Consider the following 15,776-nt stretch of genomic DNA (forward strand, 5'->3'; position numbering starts at 1 on the left):
GATGCAGTGTATATACAATCAAAGTATCCCAGGCCAGCTGGGACCACACCCAGCTGTTGGAAGTGTATCTAGGTGCCCTTCCCCCATCCAGAACATGGGGTTTTTGAGTGCGGAGACTTCATCAAGGCATCATCTCCCTTGCTAGCTGTTGTGGGAACTGTACTGAGCAAGCAGTTCAAAGCAAGCAGAGTTAAGAGAAGTTAAGACAAACAGTTAGCCAGCTACAGTGACATTTCACACAAACATGCAGCTAAGATAAGGGCTTGACAGGAGGGATTTCCTACACAAATAAGCAATTTCGATAAAACTTAGGTAACTTAGCTAGGACGTCCTGATCTTCAATTCCTAGAATTGCATTGGGTAGTTTTTCCAGGGTTTACTACAAGAAGATCAGAATCCAGTTAAACCTGGAAACAGCCTTGGCAAGAAAATAAGATGGAGGTAGCTTTCACCACCTCACCAGTCACAACAGCTGTTTGGTTCTAGTCATGGTTGAAGTAAAGTTTGTCACGGCACCTGGAGGATCGGGTCTATTGGGTTTCTTTTAGTTGACGACAGTTCACCTTTGTCAGGTTTGGCAGTGTCTGCATCTCGCCTTTGTGTTACTGTGTCAGCCAATGCTGAAGAGACACAGGAAGAAATGAAGTTGGAAGGGGATGTCCATGAGGCTGGGGACTAGACCTTTTCTGGAAGAGCACAGAGGCAGTTTGGATGCTTGCAACCTGTAAACATGTTTGCTGAAGAGTTGGGAGTCCCTAGCTTTTTCGGTAGGTGCCGTGGTAGCACCTGTACTGGCTCTTTACGGCTTACAGGGTCTAAGAAGTGTTGGGAAGTAGGGTCTAGAGTCCGGATCTAGAGGATTTTTCTCTCAAGTAGTTTGGCCTGGAGAGGGAAGAAAGGGGGCAACAGGAACAGGGCAGGGCCAGGGACAGAGAGAGGCCCCTCCAGTCACGTGAGTTCATGGTTTCTAAGACCAAATTTCTTAGCTTTTCCCATCTGCATTTCCCATTTCGCAAAGCCTACTTGCCAGCCGAATTTTCACGTCGGCATGACAACTGTGAAGACAAGGTTAACATCGGAAAGAACCAAACACCTCCAGGTAGCTTACTTCCAGTGCTTAAACACATACTCCTGTGTGACCCAGGGTCTACAATCCTTTCCTCAACAATAATGGGTTAATTTGGAAAGAACCACAGAGAAGAGCATCCTAGAGGGGGCAGGAAGCGGCTTGAATTCCCACAGTGCTTCCTGTGCTCCACCGCCATCTGGATTGTAGTTTATTTGCTCCTTGAGAGTATTTGTGTGTATGTGTGTGTGTGTGTGTTTAGGGTGGAGTGCAAAAGAGGCCAGGATTGTAGGTGTCACTTCTGCAGCTGTGCTTTTGGGTGTCCCGTAGCACGAGGGGTAGGAGAAGACATCCATTCTGAATTCCCACGTTGTGACAATCTTCTGCAGATCAAGCTTGCAGCTAGCGTGAGCCTGCAGTTGGCACAGAATGGCTAGTGAACCCAAAGCGTGCGCAGCGCTAAACGCTCGATCTGCAGAGGAGGAGACTGGGCTTGTAGTGGTAAAAGTGGAACAGGAAGAGGCCTCCCCCTTGGCAGAGGAGGCCAGTTGGCTGGGCAGTCCTGGGCCTGACCGCTCCCGACAGCGCTTCCGTGCTTTCCGCTACCCAGAGGCAGCCGGACCCCGGCAGGCGCTGAGCCGGCTCCGCGAGCTCTGCAGACAGTGGCTGCGGCCAGACATGCACAGCAAGGAGCAGATCCTGGAGCTGCTGGTGCTGGAGCAGTTCCTGACCATCCTGCCAGGGGAGCTGCAGGCCTGGGTGCGCGAGCAGCACCCCGACAGCGGGGAGGAGGTGGTGGCACTGCTGGAGTACCTGGACAGGCAGCTGGATGAGACACCTCCGCAGGTAGAAGGAACAGGTTCAGACGCATGTCCTGTGCCTTTCAGAAACCTCAAGCAGGATCCCAGGGAGGCACTGCTTAGAGCCGGCAGGCTGTCTGTGCTGGGAACCTGAGGCCACCAGCGAACTGCCCCAGGCCCCTCAGAATAGTTACTCGCATAAAGGGAAATAAAAGGATGGTGAAGAGCGCAGTCCTAGAGAAGCGGGTGTAGAACGTGTGGAGCAGAGCGGTGAAGGTTGTATATGTACTTCCTACTGGTGTTGAGTAAGACACGAGGACAGGTTTGAGCACAGCAGCAATAGGCACAAACGACTCTGTAGGTGTTTTCTTGGCGTGTCACATGGAACAGATCTGCAGTGGCTTGCTAGCAGTACTACGGTGCTTATACCATACACACACACACACACACACACACACCCTTGTAGTTCTCCCATTGACAGTGGAGGAGAATTCTACAGTTTTCTTAGAACCTAGAATCTAAGAGTTTTTGGGCTTTTTTTTTTTTTTTTTTTTTTTTTTTTAATCCAAATTCTTGTATACCTTATTTGAGAGTTTGGCAGAAAACAGGGTGGTTTTCTCCATCTTCTGACCTAACGAAACCAAACCCTCTTTGAAATTTCATACACATCAACCATGTGTCTCCATCACGCTCACCAACAACCCCACTCCAGGTTACCCCAGCCACCACATGTCCCCCTCATACACCCCGTGCCCCTTGCTGAAACGTTGACTGATTGTGTTGTCTTGATCTGTACAGGAACCAGTGAGTTCATGAGTTTCCCAGAAGGCAGCTTTTTACAGGTCTCCACCCTCCAGTTCTTATGGGTTTGTTTGGTTGTTTGTTCGGGTTTTTTCTGCCCTGTCTTCCATGAGGCTCATTGAGCCCTGGGAGCCGGGGTTGATGTGGAGGAGAAGCACTCGATAGTTACTTAGTCTCAGCTCTTTGACCAGTAATGAATCTCCGAATTTAACTCCGCTTACTGCATGGAAAAGCGTCTCTGGCTATGGTTGAGGGCAACACGAACTGGTGTGTGTAAACACACTTTGGCCTGTGTTAGGGGATTTCTTTTCGGCAGCCCCCAATGTTCTTGTCTCAGAGGATACGTGGTTAGAGCCTTCTAGCCAGTGACCCGGAGACCAAGGTTCCAGACTTGGAGTTGTCCTGAGCAATGTCGCAGTGGGAAGTCCATCCTTCTCTGAAAAGGATGTAGGAAACTCTGAGCAGCAATTTACTATTAATGTCTGTGAGGAAAGTGGACTTTAAGGAGTCTGTCATGTTCTTGGTTACGTGGTTTCACATACTGAAATTGAATTTGTTAGTTTTTTTTTTTAAACTGTTGGGTGGAAATTATGAGAAATTATTTTAGAGAATGTTGACATTTTTATAGAGTTTCCCATCCACTAATGATAGAGGAACAGAACAGGGAAGCAAAGTCATGGTCAATCACAGGCCCTGCAGCTCCTCTGCCCGGGCTCCCATCGCAGCATCGCTCCTTATGAGCCGCCGGACAATGACAAGCTGCTTAAACTGGGCCTCGGTTTCCAGTTACAAGATTCCAAACGTTTCCAAGGTTCACGGGACTCTCTGTATTCCCATGAGTTCATAGTTTCATGAAGCTCTTAGAGTCAGGGCGTGGTAATATAGAGTCCTCGGACAAATATGATGGGAAAGTTTGATTGAATAAATGAAAGGGAATGAATGGCTTTCAGGTCCCAATCGGGGAATGGAGTCGAGAACTTCTCTGTCGCAAGGTGGCGTCGATGACGTCACCCAAGGACCCACAAAGTAGCCACTCCCAGGCAATGACGTCTCTCTTCAAGCGTGAATCTCAGGAATCTTTGGAGTGTTCACCTTTACAAGCCAGAGGTGAGCATATGTTTGTGAGTGTGTTGTTATGTGTGTGGGGGCGTGGCAAGGGAGGGATGGATAGAGGGGAGGATACAGTTCAGGGCCTTGCACGTGCTAAGAGAGCAATGGAACGGCGACTAATGCTGTTTTCCTTTACAGTTCTCCACTGCCATCCTAATTCCACACCAGACTCAGTTTCTCATCCTTTCTTAGCAGCAGTAATCCTCATCCGTGGTTCCCTTAAGAGGCCTTTTCTGTTCTCTGGCTGCCTTGGAGGACCCCCTGTGTTCTCAGACCCCTTCTAACTCATTGCTTTGCTCGGGGCCTGATTGATGGTTTGTTTGATTGTTTGTTTTGGTTTTTATTTTTTAAAAAATCTAATTCAAATGAGCCCTCACTTTGAGTTTGACAGTGCAAACCATATATCTTTGGAAGTTTGGAAACTTGTTTTCTAAGACATCCCATGTCCTGGAGCATTTACATATCATGTGAAAGGACTTACCCTCATGTTGTAGTTGTTTTTACTATTCGGTATATCCTTATGAAAGACCTCACCTTAATGGGTGCCATATTTCTTACCTTTGACAGTTTGTTTTTGAGACAAGGCCTCTCAGTATAACCCAGGCTGGACATGAACTGAGGTCTTCATTGGTTAGACTCTTGGGTGCTTGGATTACAGGCATGTACCACAGTGCCTGGGTAAAGTATTGTGTAAGTGTACCTTAAGACACTTAACCCCCTCTAAACAGTTCTCATGCGCCTTTGCATGTACCTCGGAAGTCCTAAGGGGATTGGCTGTTTTGGGGGTTGCTGACCCTTTGGCCTGGGTGGAAAGAGCAGATTCACCTCAGGAATCGCCACAGGCACAAAGGCAGGGAGCTCTGCTGTCTTAGTTTCCTTAGAAAACCCTGGCAGACACCGTCTGTTTCCGAAGCTTTTCCTTTGTATGTTAGAAGCAGTTTGCTGTGTGCCTGACTTCAGAATTACCTCGTTGGAGTCCTGTTAGTGACCGGCCATTTAACCAACTCTTAAAACCCTCAGACCATCACTTTGTTTTCTCCCCTGCCAGTGTTCTGGTCAGTTTCAGTAAGATGCAGAAGATCAGATCCTTAGGAGGAGTCTCCGTTTTCATTCTGTGCCCTGGCGGGGGAGGGAGGCTGGGGGACACTTCCGGGAGTGGGCCACAAACAGAATCTAGGAGTCTAGAGGCGAGTGACAAGTCACAGAGGATAAGGTGGCTCATCAGAAGCCGCCACGTTCTTTGATGGCACCTCCAACAGAGAAGAAAACCCTTGTCAGCGATTGTAGGGAACACTGTCTGCCTGGAATAGGAGCGGGGGAGGGGAGGGCAGTGCATGACACTGACCTGTGGAAGTCCTTACGTCCTGGTTTTCACTTGTGGCCCGTGTTGCTTTTGTCCAGCCTTTCCTGTCTAATTGTAGGCTCACCTCTCCGCCCTTGTATTCCTAGGAACCATCCACTCGTCACAGCACCGCCTTTCCTTTAGGCTTTGGCCTGAAGCCGGTCTAGAGAAGAGAAGCGTCCAGAAAATATTCTTAGAGTCTACTATTCTAGACAGTTAACAGGACTTGTAAAGTACAAAACAAAATTTAAACTTTTTACGTTTTATTAAATGTTTTTAGGAGTTTTTATGTTGATTGGTTGGCCATTGTGGATCATGGTTTTGGTCCTCACCTTTCCCCCACTTCCTGGTTTTCCATTTAATCCTGATTCCCACCATGTTTCTTTTTCCACCAGCATCCCTGTTGCGCCCCCCCCCCCCCACTTATCCCTGTGTTTAAATATTTGTCCTTGGGATGCAGAGAGCTCTTGCTTCCTTGCTGTGTTCCTCAGAGCTTTCTCCCTTGCAGAGCATAATTAGTTAACATTTGCTGACAATTGTGTTTCAGGTCTGGAAGTGAAGCCTGAGACCAGGGACTTGCCTCCAGCCGAGGAATACACAGAACAAAAGCCCGAGCAGACAGTGTGCTTCCTGGGTGAAGACACTGTCCAGATTCCTACAGGTGCAGAAGCCAGTGAGCAGGAAGGCAAGTTACAGACGACACAGAAGAATGCCACGGGAAACAGGCGGTTCTATTGCCGTGAATGTGGGAAGAGCTTTGCTCAGAGTTCAGGCCTGACCAAACACAAGAGAATCCACACTGGAGAGAAACCCTACGAATGTGAAGACTGTGGGAAGACCTTTATCGGGAGCTCTGCCCTTGTCATTCATCAGAGAGTTCACACAGGTGAGAAGCCGTATGAGTGTGAAGAATGTGGTAAGGTCTTCAGTCACAGCTCAAATCTCATCAAGCACCAGAGAACCCACACTGGGGAAAAGCCCTACGAGTGTGATGACTGTGGGAAAACCTTCACTCAGAGCTGCAGCCTCCTGGAACATCACAAAATCCACACTGGCGAGAAGCCGTACCAGTGCACCTTATGTGGCAAAGCCTTTCGGCGTAGCTCACATCTCCTGAGACATCAACGGATCCACGCTGATAAAACTGCTCCGAAGCCTCTGCATGGAGAGGCCTGGGAAGGTCAGAGTAGGGTGGCAAGCCTGGCGGATGATGTTGAAGCTCCTGAGACTTATCAGTGCAATGAGTGTGAGAGGAGTTTCACTCGGAGTAGAAGCCTTATTGAGCATAAAAAAATCCACACCGGTGAGAAACCCTACCAGTGTGATGCATGTGGAAAAGGCTTTACCCGAACTTCATACCTTGTTCAACATCAAAGAAGCCATGTGGGGAAAAAAATTGTCTCACAGTGATCTGTAGCACACCTGCCAGAGCTGGTACACACTTGTCAGTGAGCTTGAAGACACCTGGAGCCCTGACTCACTCCAGGAGAGAGGGTGTTGCCAATACACACTGGTGTTAGAGGTTATAACTGGCTGAGGTGGTCACTGGAACAAAACTTACTAATGGGAGGATATGGGGTGTTCTCTGGATGAGATAGTCCTAAAGTGTTCCTACTCTCTGGATTTACAAGGACTTCCAGAACAGTCTCCCTTAGCCAGCACGTTTCTCCCCTGAGTGGATGATTACAGGTTTGAAGTGTACCTTCTTTACTATGTGTTTGTCAACCTGAATCTTTTATGTTTAGTCAGATTCCTGAGGTCTTGGCTCCCCTATTGTGCCTTGTGTATAGGTGCCAGTAAACATTACTACAGGGACTGACGAACTGTCCTTCAAAACTGAAATCTGTGTCTAGGTTTCTGAAGAAGTTCTAACTTGGAGTGTCTGTGTTTGCGTCTAATTGGCTAAGTTTCTAGAGTCTGAGTCAGCCCTACAGTTCTCGTACTAAGAGTTCGACTCCATTTATCTTTATGAGGATAAAGAGTACGGTAAGGATGCTTCAAGCAACTTCTGAAGATGGAGGGAGACTTTAGAGCACACTTAGTTTTTGTTTGTTTGTTTTTGTTTTACTTTTTGCTGTGAAAGTTTTCAGTTAGGTAAATAAAAAACAATCTTATTTTCATGGGACAAAATACTTAGAGTTCTATTGCTGTGAAAACAACTGTGGCAAAAAGCCACCTGGGGTGGGTGGGTATGAGTTTATTTAAACTTACAATTTATTTGTTACACTCTATTGCTGAGGGAAGCCTGGGCTTTATTATAGCACTCAAAACCACCAGCCTGGGGGATGGTACCACCCACAGTGATTTGAGCCCTTCCACATTAGTGTCGACTTCAGGTCAATCCAGTGGTGGCATTTTATAAGCTGAGGTTCCCTCTTCTCAAATGACCCTGTTTTGTGTTGAGCTGACATGAAACTAGCCAGTACAACAAATGATACAGATGATGTCAATTCTATAATGCTCAAAGTATTGATTACCTTCCTCAGGGCTGTGAGTACAAACCCAAGAAAAGCAACTTAAGGAGGGAATGGGTTTTCTGGGTTCATGAAACATTTCAGAACATTATGGTGGAGTGCCAAGGATCAGCCCTGGCTTGGTCAGGGGTCTTGAGGCAGGAGTGTTTGGGAGAGGTGAAAGAAACTACTCAGAGTCAGCTGGGGAGGGACTACAAGCTGACAGCCTTGCATTCTGCTAGAGATGGCTCTCCAGACAACTCTGTAGTTTTAGCATTTGGTTCTGTAGTTTGCTCCAGACAGCTCTCTGTTAAGAGATAGCTCTCTTGTGCTAGAAAAAAATTAATTGAATTTTTCTGACCAGAATCAGAAAAGCTACTAAAAAAAAAAATTGTGGTTTTTCTGACTAAAATCAGAAATTCTGTTAGAAAAAAATTCTTAAAGAGCTGTGTTCTCTTTCTAAGCAGTTCTCTCTGGGTAGCTCTCTCTTATAGACCAAAGCCCAGTCTTTTATTTACATATCAATTCCATCAGTTACTCCAGGATTCCTTTTGACTATCCCCATGAATCACCATTGTATGACCTTGACACTTGATTCTTTAAAAAGGATAACAAATACATTTTGTGTTTAAAAACATGGCAAATGAATTCAGAGGTCTGCCTGCTTTTTGTAAGCACAGACAATAAGCTAGCCGGGTGGGATCCAGCTCTGAGATCACCATTTCCACCTCCCCTAGACCTGAATTCTCTCTGTCCCAGGTTAACCTTGAACTCAGGAATCTGCTTGCCTTTGTAAGCACAAACAATAAACTTAGCTGAGTAGGATCTTGCCTTGCCATCATCTCTCCCCAAGTCTCTTTATCTTCTCCTTTAATATCTTTCTGACAGGCTGGCTCACAGTGCAGCTGGTCTGTGAAGGCCCTCATGAAATTCATATTGCGTCCTTATATTTTGCATAGTTGAGGAATTATATTATATTCTTTCCCATGTTCTTAAGGGCTGTCCTGAAGGTTACAGGTTACAGTATTTACCATTTTTTTTTTTTTTTTTGCTAAGGACCTAGACACACCCTTGCCTCCTAGAGTCATGCTGTCTCTGGTTAACACATAGTCATTAACTTGGCAGAGAGGACATTCCCCAATAACCTTGGCAGGGAGAATATTTTCTGAAGGAGGGGCATAAACTTCATTGTATATATTATACAAACAATCATCATGCCCAGTAAGAGACTAGATCTTTTGGGTTCAGATTTCATCTTAGAGATCAGTGACCTAAGGTTGAACTCAAATTAACTAACAGGCCGTTACCTAGCATCAGTTTCCAGGTTACTGCCAACAAATCTGCACCCCCAGGATACAAGCCTGCTCCTGAAACTTCATTTCTTAACAACCAGCAATTAGGAGGAAAGTAGAAGTTAAGTTTATGATTTGCCCCCCCCCATTTCTGATGTGTGCCAGGCTAAAAACCACTTTGTCTCTATAAATGCTTGCCTGAAACTAAGCGTAGGGCTGACCTCTCCCATTCTCCTGCATTAGAGATAGCCCAAGCTCAAGCTTGTAATAAAGAGACCCTAATGCAGTCCTAGTGCAATTGCACCAGAATTGGCTGCTTGGTGGTCTTTTGGGGTTCACGAATGCTTTCTGACACAACACCAGCAACTATCAACTCTCATGGAGGTCCATGCCCTGCTGGTCCTGCTCCAGGGGCAGGAAACTGTGTCAGAATGTCCCTTGCACATGGCCATGCAGGATTTGATAGTGGGGAAGGCATGCAGGCAGTCATGTGAGACGGTTGTGCTGTGTCTGTGGTCCAGAAGCAAAGATCAGTGCTGATGTTCTAGCTGCTTCCACTTTCCCCCCTTTTTAATTCATTTCTGAACCTCTGACTGTGGGATGCTGCCACTTAAGTTCAGGGTGAGCCTTCTCTCCTGGATTAAAACTCTCTGGACTCACCCTCCCAGATACACAAGGAACTGTGTCTCCCAGGTGAGTTAAAACCAGTCAAGTGAAGAAAGAAGATTTGCACCAAATATTTACCATTATTATTTATGCCTTCAAAACTGCCTTGCAGGTTGAAAATGGAAGAACAGTAGGTGATGGTTAGGGGTGCACTAAACTCCCAGTGGAGACTGCCGGAGGAAACATGTCTTCAAGGAAGCAAGTTGAGAATCTTGAATGGACAGTGCCCCACAGTGTGAAACTGGGGGGTTGCTATGCTGTGAGTTCAATGTAAGAAGTAAGGTTTTTATGAAGCCCACATGCTTCATCCAGATCATCTGAAGATGAACACCTCCTCAGGTTCCTTTTGTGAAATGATATCATGCTATATCAAATCATCAGCATGGCATTCTGTCTGCCCACAGTACCTTTGTTGAGTGCCTGCTTGGAAGTCTCACAGGCTGACTTCTGGCTTTCAGAACTGAAGGGCTCCTCCTTTAATGATGTCTTATAATCTTTCCTGGCCTTCATTAGCCCCCCATTTCTGCCTAGTTAAAACCAATTAGCCTTCCGAAATTCTTTAGACTTAGCCATAGACTCTTCTAGAGTTTAATTCCTTTTTCTTGCTTGTGCTGTTGTCATGAAACTATGAACCAGGTCCTTTCCTCCTTTGATATTTTTCTAGGCTCAAAGACAAGTTGAGACATGGTAGAAAAGTTAAGCAGATATAATGTAAATTATGTGACAATAAAATCATGTTTAAAATATTGCTTATTATAGCCCTAAAACTTCAAAACTCAATTTCTCATTGACTGCTTGGTGTATTTCCCTTTGTCTTTAATTCGCTTGTCTTTTGTAGGGATGTTTGTGAAGGCCTTTTATAAATCAGAAAACATGGCAGAAGTATAACTTACATTGACAAAGGAGCCTGTGCCTCCTTTAGGCTTTTGAGCTTACTGCTTCTTTGCAGAGGAAGGAAATACAGAAAAGTGTTCTTAGAGCCTACTATTCTAGATACTGAAATGTAGAAGTACAAAGAAGGGGGGACTTTCCATGTTTTCTTAAATAATTTTTAGGAATTTGTGTTGAGTGGTTGGTTGATTATTCTGTTTATTTTCTCCAACTAATTGGAGATATAACGTACCATTTTATTTTATTCCTTGTTTGTTTGTTTGAGTCAGACCCTTTCTATGTGACCCTGGCTACCCTAGATCAGACCGAACTCACATAGATCTGAGTACTTGGATCAAAGGCATGTGCCCCAATGCCTGAATTATCTTGTCCATTTTCTGTCTCCTATTTGAGTTATAAATTGGTATGGTACCTCATTTTTACTTGGGAAGAATCCTAAGACCTTTCAGTAACCCATCTACATTTCTTCATTTTTTTTTTCATTTTAGTTTATTTCTGGTACTGGACATTTAACCCAGGACCTTGACTGAGCTATGTTCTCCCAATTCTTTTTTGCTTTCTGTTTTTGAGAAAGGGTCTCACTAAGTTGCCTAGCCAGGCCTTGAACTCACTGTATGGCCTACGCTGGTCTTGAACTCACTTTATAGCTCAGACTGGCCTTGAACTATTGATCTTCCTTCCTCAACCTCCTACAAAGCTGGAATTGTAGATTGATACCACCAGACCCAGCTAGATTTATTTTTTTATTTTGGCAAGCAATCTTTCTCTATCTCTTCCTTTACTAGAAAAAAAGAAATAAGAGTCATAATTTATCTCATAAGGTTGTGAGCACGTGCTTATACAAACAAGAAGTAATGCGTGAATAGTCTGAAAATGAACATTGGTAGAGAAATATCTTTGTTAGTGGTAAAGATTGTGTTAATAGGTTTCTTATAGCTCTGTAATGGTGTTGCAACACCAGTCAATCTAAGATGCTGGAGATTGAATTCAGCAAGTTTCTGTCTTCTTTCTCGATTAAGAATTAAACACCAAAAAGCTGGGTGTGGTAGTACAGGGCTGTAATTCCAGTGTTTTATGGAGTGGAGGCAGGAGCTCAGCTCCATAGTAAGTTTGAAGTCAGCCTGGAATATGTGAGAGCTTGTCTCAACAAACAAACAAACACCCAGAAAAAGATGTCATATACTCTTCCCTAGTTAGCATTTTCTTGTTAAGAATTTGGGTAATTATCTAAACAACCTTATATTTTTCCCAAATCCTTGAGTATTTGCTTACTTGTTGCTCTTGGTGAAGCCAGTTTACGAAATACTTAGTCCATTGTTAGACCCACATGAAGCGATGCTCTGCCTCCCTCGGCAAGATGACAAAGCTCCTTCTCTCTCTTGATGCTCCTCTGCATCCCATCCACAAAGGTTTTGTTTGAACTCACTACGGAGAAAGCATCAGGGGACAATGATACAGGTCCCGGCATGGTAGGAATGAAGGCTTGGTGTGGAAGGTTCTAGTTGGCTAGTCATCATGAGTGGACCCCACGGAGACACCTACAGTCAGGGATCCAGTCTCAATGTTCTACCTCTTCCTGGACTTGGAGGTGCCAACTTGGGCTTTTCTGAGGTCCAGTTCTTGAAAGCACTGGATCTCATAATTTGAATTTCATGTACAAGGAACACATACAATGTTTAAGCAGAAAATACTAATACCATTAACTATTGAAATACCACTAACTATTAAAAAAATACCATTAAGACAAAACCCATGAACTATTGAAAATGCCTATCCTAAAACCATTAAAAAAAAAAAAAAAAAAAAAAACACATTCTTTTTGGTTTAAAAAAGCCCAGACAATGTGAAAATCAACAGAGTCAAAGATGAGAACACAGCCACCCCTCTTCAGTCCCATCCCCCAAAGTGGCTGCTGCCACTGTTAGTTTGGCTTTAACTCGTCATCGTAAAAGTTACATTGAGTGGCTGCATTAGGGGTCCACGTGGCCCGTGCCCAGTGTTCCTGTCACCCTCCCTGCTCTTTTTGTCCACCCACCTCTGCTCTCCATTCTGCTATGAAAGTCAGCAGGGACCTTAGTAGTTATGCTAAAGCAAGACAAAAACCAATGAAAGAAGACTCATCACCACAAAAACATAATTACTATTGCTCATAATTTTATATTGTCAACCAGAGTAGTGGCACCGGATAGGCTTAAACTATGCTTTGTTTACGCAGTCCCGTCGTTTCTTACTGCGGCACATCTGGTATGCATGGCTGCACTAGGCTCACCTAGGGATAATTCTGCTTTTGCATCAAAGCAGGCTGGACTCAGAGCAAGGCCCCTGCTGCCTCTGAGTTGGACCAGAAAGAAGAGTTCATCTTAACAGTCCCTGGCTACAATTTGTCTTATGCTATCCTGACATCACTGTGAAGAATTCCACTGTTGAAGGAGCGAGCCCATATCTTCAGAAGTCTGATCTCTACTGACCCCAGGGCCTTCCACACGCCACCTCTTGCCAAGAAGTGACAAACCATATTGTAACATTTATTCCTCAGTAAAATAATGAGCTGTCTGCCTAAGTGCCCACATATGAGCCCCATCCACACGAGAGTCTCAGCCAATATGATGGAGTGACTTTTCCTTAACTCCTGTGGAAAGAGCGTTCCCTCCCAGCGGGGCTGATCATTTCTCCAAGAACTTGCCCACCAAGGCTTTTGTGGTTTCTTATCAAAGACTCCTTTCCTGTGTTTGGTGACTTCATTTGCTGCCGGATCATCACCAGCTTGCCACTGCTGTTCCCAACATGGTAACTAAAGCAGTGAGAAGCATTTATGTACTGGTGGAGGTTCCCTGATGTATTTCAGCTGTAGTTAAAAACCTGTAGTTCTATACATTTCTTTAGCTGTTTTCTCAAACCTAGTCTTGTAAGGGCATCACATAAACCCACCGGTCACTTCCTTTGCTCCCACATATGTAGGCAGTTGTTAAGAGCACCAACCAGAGAGACCTCAAGGTCCTTACAGCTTTCTGCCACATGCCACATTCCCTTGTAAAGCCCTCATTGCAAACTTCTTGACAGCTGTGAACAGGAGCAAACGCTCAGTTGCTATTAATCCTGGACACTGTTTACAGAGCATCCTCTTCCATTCTCAGCATCTATTTGTAACAAGGAAGCATGAATTTCATATTTGTGGGTAACTTCTCGAATGTCTCATGGGCAGTTGGTTAGGTTGTGCAACTGGTGCGTGTGTGTTCAAGAAGGTTAACTGCAGTGCCACCCAAGAGTTAAGTTGGCATCACACTGGCCTTTCAGTAAAGACGTGCACACAGTGCCTCCCATTTCCTTTTCAGAGATGTGCAGTATTTATTGTTCAGATTTACTTAGAGTATGTCTACATATGGGAACCGGTGGTTTTAGTCCTTTCTGTTTATAACCAATGCTGAAACTAAGTTTCAAGCACACACCATCTTACACAGATATGCATTCATCACCAGGATACAGTTCAAGAGATAAAGATTATTTGCGTTTATAAAGCTTCTATGTAATGTTAACTTGATTTTCAGTGAGGGGCTATAAGTGTGCTCTGTAGAAACATACTCCAAGTATTTTCCCAACTAGGAGTCTTCCTTCCAATGAACTGTAGCTTGTGTCAGGTTGACAGAAAACTAATCAGGATGCCTGAAGTACAGGAGAAAGGGAAAATCCGGAGTCCAAGGTGGCAGGATTGCACCAGCTTGCTTGCCCAGTTCCACCAGACAAAAAGACAGCAAACTTTTACAGTTGGGGATTCTGTCTTGTAGTTATTCTGTAGCATGTGAGTGTGCGCACGTGTGTGTGTGTGTGTGTGTGTGTGTGTGTGTGTGCGAGAGCACTCGCAAGCTCGAGTGTGTGTGTGCATGTCACAGGTTACATCAGGTGTATTCCTCAGTTACTCTTCACCTTGTTTTTTGGGACAGGAATCTTACGGAACCATGATTCTGAGGATTCAACACAGGAACTACAAGTAGACCATGGAGCCATCTTCCCAGCATTTGGTTTTGTTTTGTTTCATTCTCAGTCTGAGCTCTGTGCTGGCCAGGCTGGTCCCAGCCCTCTGGGTTGCTCTTACGCTCACCCTGATTCCTGCTTCTCTAATGCTCACCCTGATTCCTGCTTCTCTAATGCTCACCCTGATTCCTGTTCTCTGTGCCCCAGGGATTTACATTTTTATTCATTGATTTATTTTTTTATGTGCCAATTTCCCCCCACAAAAGGCCGAGAGAGAAAAATAATGTCTTCCACCTCAGCCATCCCCAGCAGATTCTTTTTTGCTCCTATTATCTGGATTGAAAGGGGGAAAATCTGTCAAAGATTCCCAACACCACTGTCAGAGGCTTGTCCATACAATCCCTGGAGATGCTCGGTGGCAGAAAATGTGGTTTTCTGATCTAGATTTTCCTGCAGAAAAATAAATCTGCTCCCCTGGCCAGAATAAAGCCTCAGAATCACAGAGCCAATGTGGCTTGTCCAGCCTGTGGAAACCCGATGGTATACCAGCTGCAAGGCTTACAGGAGGCAGCATCTCTTGTCATATTGCAGGTGGAAATCCACATGGGCTCTTCTGCTGGTGACCGTGACATCCTGAACTCATTCAGCCATAGCCTAGGTACCTGGTGTCCCCAGAGCCCAACTCTAGGAAGACAATGATGAAGCTAATCCCTGCTTTTAAGTTGGCTCTATTGTAGCAGACAAGAGTCCCTCAGAATGAACCCAACATTTACAAATAGACATCTCTTCCCTTCCCTCCTCCCCCTCCCCTCCCTTCCTTCTCTCCTCATGATTATCCTGACTTACTCACCACCTGAATGACCCAGTAACTCAAATATTGCCGGAGTACTATTTTGTTTTTTTCTAGTGTCTGCCTTGCTTCCTGCTGGTGCCTGGGAGAAAAGGTTAGAGCCAATTCTTTCTGCAGAGTTGGATGTTGAAAGGTGAGAAAATCAGTTCTGAGGAAGAGAAGACTTTAGCACAGTGGGTCTCAACATGTGGGTTTACAACCTCTTCACAGTGTGATATCCTGGATATCAGATATTTACCTGATGGTTCATTACAAGTAACAAACTTACTGTTATGAAGTAGCAACGAAAATAATCTTATGTTTGCGGGTCGCCACAACAGGAGGAACTGTACTAAAGGGTTACAGCATTAGAAAGAGTGAGAACCACTGCTCTAGCAGCTGGATAGAAGCCATGGGTCAGGTTTTCAGAAGCAAGGAAAACAAAACGTAAGCAATAGCCTCAAACCTTAGCAAAGTCTGTTGAAGTTAAAAGCTATCCTAAAGTCCCTGTTGCTAACCTTTCCAGGAGAGGACGGAGTGTCTGGGACAGGGCTCTG

General features: G+C 45.0%; 1 protein-coding gene across 1 annotated transcript; it reads left to right on the top strand.

Moving 5' to 3' along the window:
- Positions 1-1,495: 1,495 nt before the first annotated feature.
- On the top strand, positions 1,496-6,529 carry ZKSCAN4 (zinc finger with KRAB and SCAN domains 4; the record flags this gene model as incomplete). The annotated part of the gene is made up of 3 exons (XM_080918514.1): positions 1,496-1,912; positions 3,618-3,774; positions 5,667-6,529. 3 exons carry the CDS (start codon positions 1,496-1,498, stop codon positions 6,527-6,529), a joined length of 1,437 nt encoding a protein of 478 aa, XP_080774640.1.
- Positions 6,530-15,776: the final 9,247 nt, after the last annotated feature.

This window comes from Micromys minutus (genome assembly GCF_963924665.1).
Source record: "Micromys minutus genome assembly, chromosome: 6".
Lineage (NCBI taxonomy): Eukaryota > Metazoa > Chordata > Mammalia > Rodentia > Muridae > Micromys > Micromys minutus.